The following is a 1,642-nucleotide window of genomic DNA, read 5'->3' on the forward strand; positions in this document are numbered from 1 at the left end:
AGAAACGAATCAGAAATCTCACTTTGACCATTGCCTTTGAAAAGCCCTGCAGCGGGACCTCTCGGTTTTGGCGGTTTCCCTGGGGGGTCTTGGGGCGTTGCGGCTCTGCGGAAACCCCCTGCGGCAGCTGCAGTCACACAACCCTCACAGGCACCTCGTGAGTTTTGCTTAACAGGGGAGAGCAACGGCTGCACCTGTCCCGCGTATGCATCCCTAAACCCTAAACCCTAGATAGGCAACGCGAACAGCATGCAGACGATGCGACGCGCCGCACGTTTCCTTGCTTGAAAAAAATAAAAATAAAGAAGTAGTGGCAACCACCCAGATGATATGAACATACATACAGAGATATCATGAAATACGTTCTTGTGCGTTTACAGATACAGAGCAGTTGAAACTGCAATCAGGGAGAGAAATGTATCATTCAAGTCCTACAGCAGTCGAGGATCCCGAGGACCCCGATGAGAGGAAGTTCAAAACGTCTTCTTTTGTTATCGCACCGCGCGGGCCTGTACCCTTCACCTTCTCCAAGTCAACGCCCTTCTCCTTAGCCAGTCTGCGTACTGCTGGCGAAGCCAAAGCCTCTCCGCTCTGCGCATCAACCCTCAACCCTAAACCCTAAACCCTAAACCCTAAACCCGAGGTACAGGGAATTTCGAAAAGTGATGCTTCGGCAGAAGAATAAACTTCGCCCGTGGGTGTTCAGAAACACAAAATAAACTCAAGCAAGCGTTCCAGCTGTCAGTTTGCATGAAAACAAAACGTGTTTCATATCAACAGTCTGTTATATACATAAGTATATTCATCGTATACGTATGCATGCATGCATACTTCATTTGTTCTGACGTTTCACTCACCCTGCTCGAGGGAGCCGCAGCTGTCGTCTGCTGCGGCTGCTGAGGTTTCTCGGGAGGTTTTGAATCTGCATCTGGCGGCGGCGGGCTGTGGGCGTTTGCATCTTCTTCTACATCAGGAGAGTCGATGTCAATAAGGGGGCCCCCGACTTTCACCGTATCTCCTTCCTGCAATAAAACAAAACAAAACAAAACAAAACAAAACAAAGATGAAATACAATTAAACAGCTCATCATGCATTTCTTTTCTCGCTTATGCTGCATTTATGAACGATCTACATATCAACAGCTCCGCTGCTGCGCATACAGTAGAGTGTATTATATAAAAACTCATTCTGAATACTTAACTGGTTAATATAAACAGTGTTTATGTTGCTTTCTGCACTCAATTGACCTACCTGAGCATACAGCTTGAGGATCTTGCCGGAGTATCGGCTGGTGATTTCGACTGCCGCTTTGTCTGACTGCACTTCGCACACCTCTTCCATCTGCATTTCAGAGCAACACCAGTTGTTTCTGCTATGCATGAGTTTATTATTTTATTTCTTTATTTCTTCACTATTATACTACTATTGCCCTTCAGCTTAAAGTTCGCGTTGTCTGTTTCCTGTGCCTTCCAATAAAACATGGCTTTCTTACAAACACCCACAAAAAAAAAAGAAAAGTATGTATTCTATATCATCATCACTGCACGCAAAAGGGTTAAGCAAGAAGCCGCGTCGCGTACCTCCTCCACAGTATCTCCCTCCTTCTTGTACCACTTCGTCAGCTCCACCGCCGCAATACCTA

At 46.3% G+C, this 1,642-nt stretch overlaps 1 protein-coding gene across 1 annotated transcript; it reads right to left on the bottom strand.

The window, feature by feature from the left end:
• Positions 1–420: 420 nt before the first annotated feature.
• Positions 421–1,341, bottom strand: EMH_0096390 (uncharacterized protein; the record flags this gene model as incomplete). Its single annotated transcript, XM_038023237.1, has 3 exons — positions 421–591; positions 858–1,022; positions 1,252–1,341. 3 exons carry the CDS (start codon positions 1,339–1,341, stop codon positions 421–423), a joined length of 426 nt encoding a protein of 141 aa, XP_037879091.1.
• Between the last annotated feature and the right edge of the window lie 301 nt (positions 1,342–1,642).

This window comes from Eimeria mitis, genomic scaffold (genome assembly GCF_000499745.2).
Source record: "Eimeria mitis Houghton genomic scaffold, Emh_scaff9036, whole genome shotgun sequence".
Classification (NCBI taxonomy): domain Eukaryota; phylum Apicomplexa; class Conoidasida; order Eucoccidiorida; family Eimeriidae; genus Eimeria; species Eimeria mitis.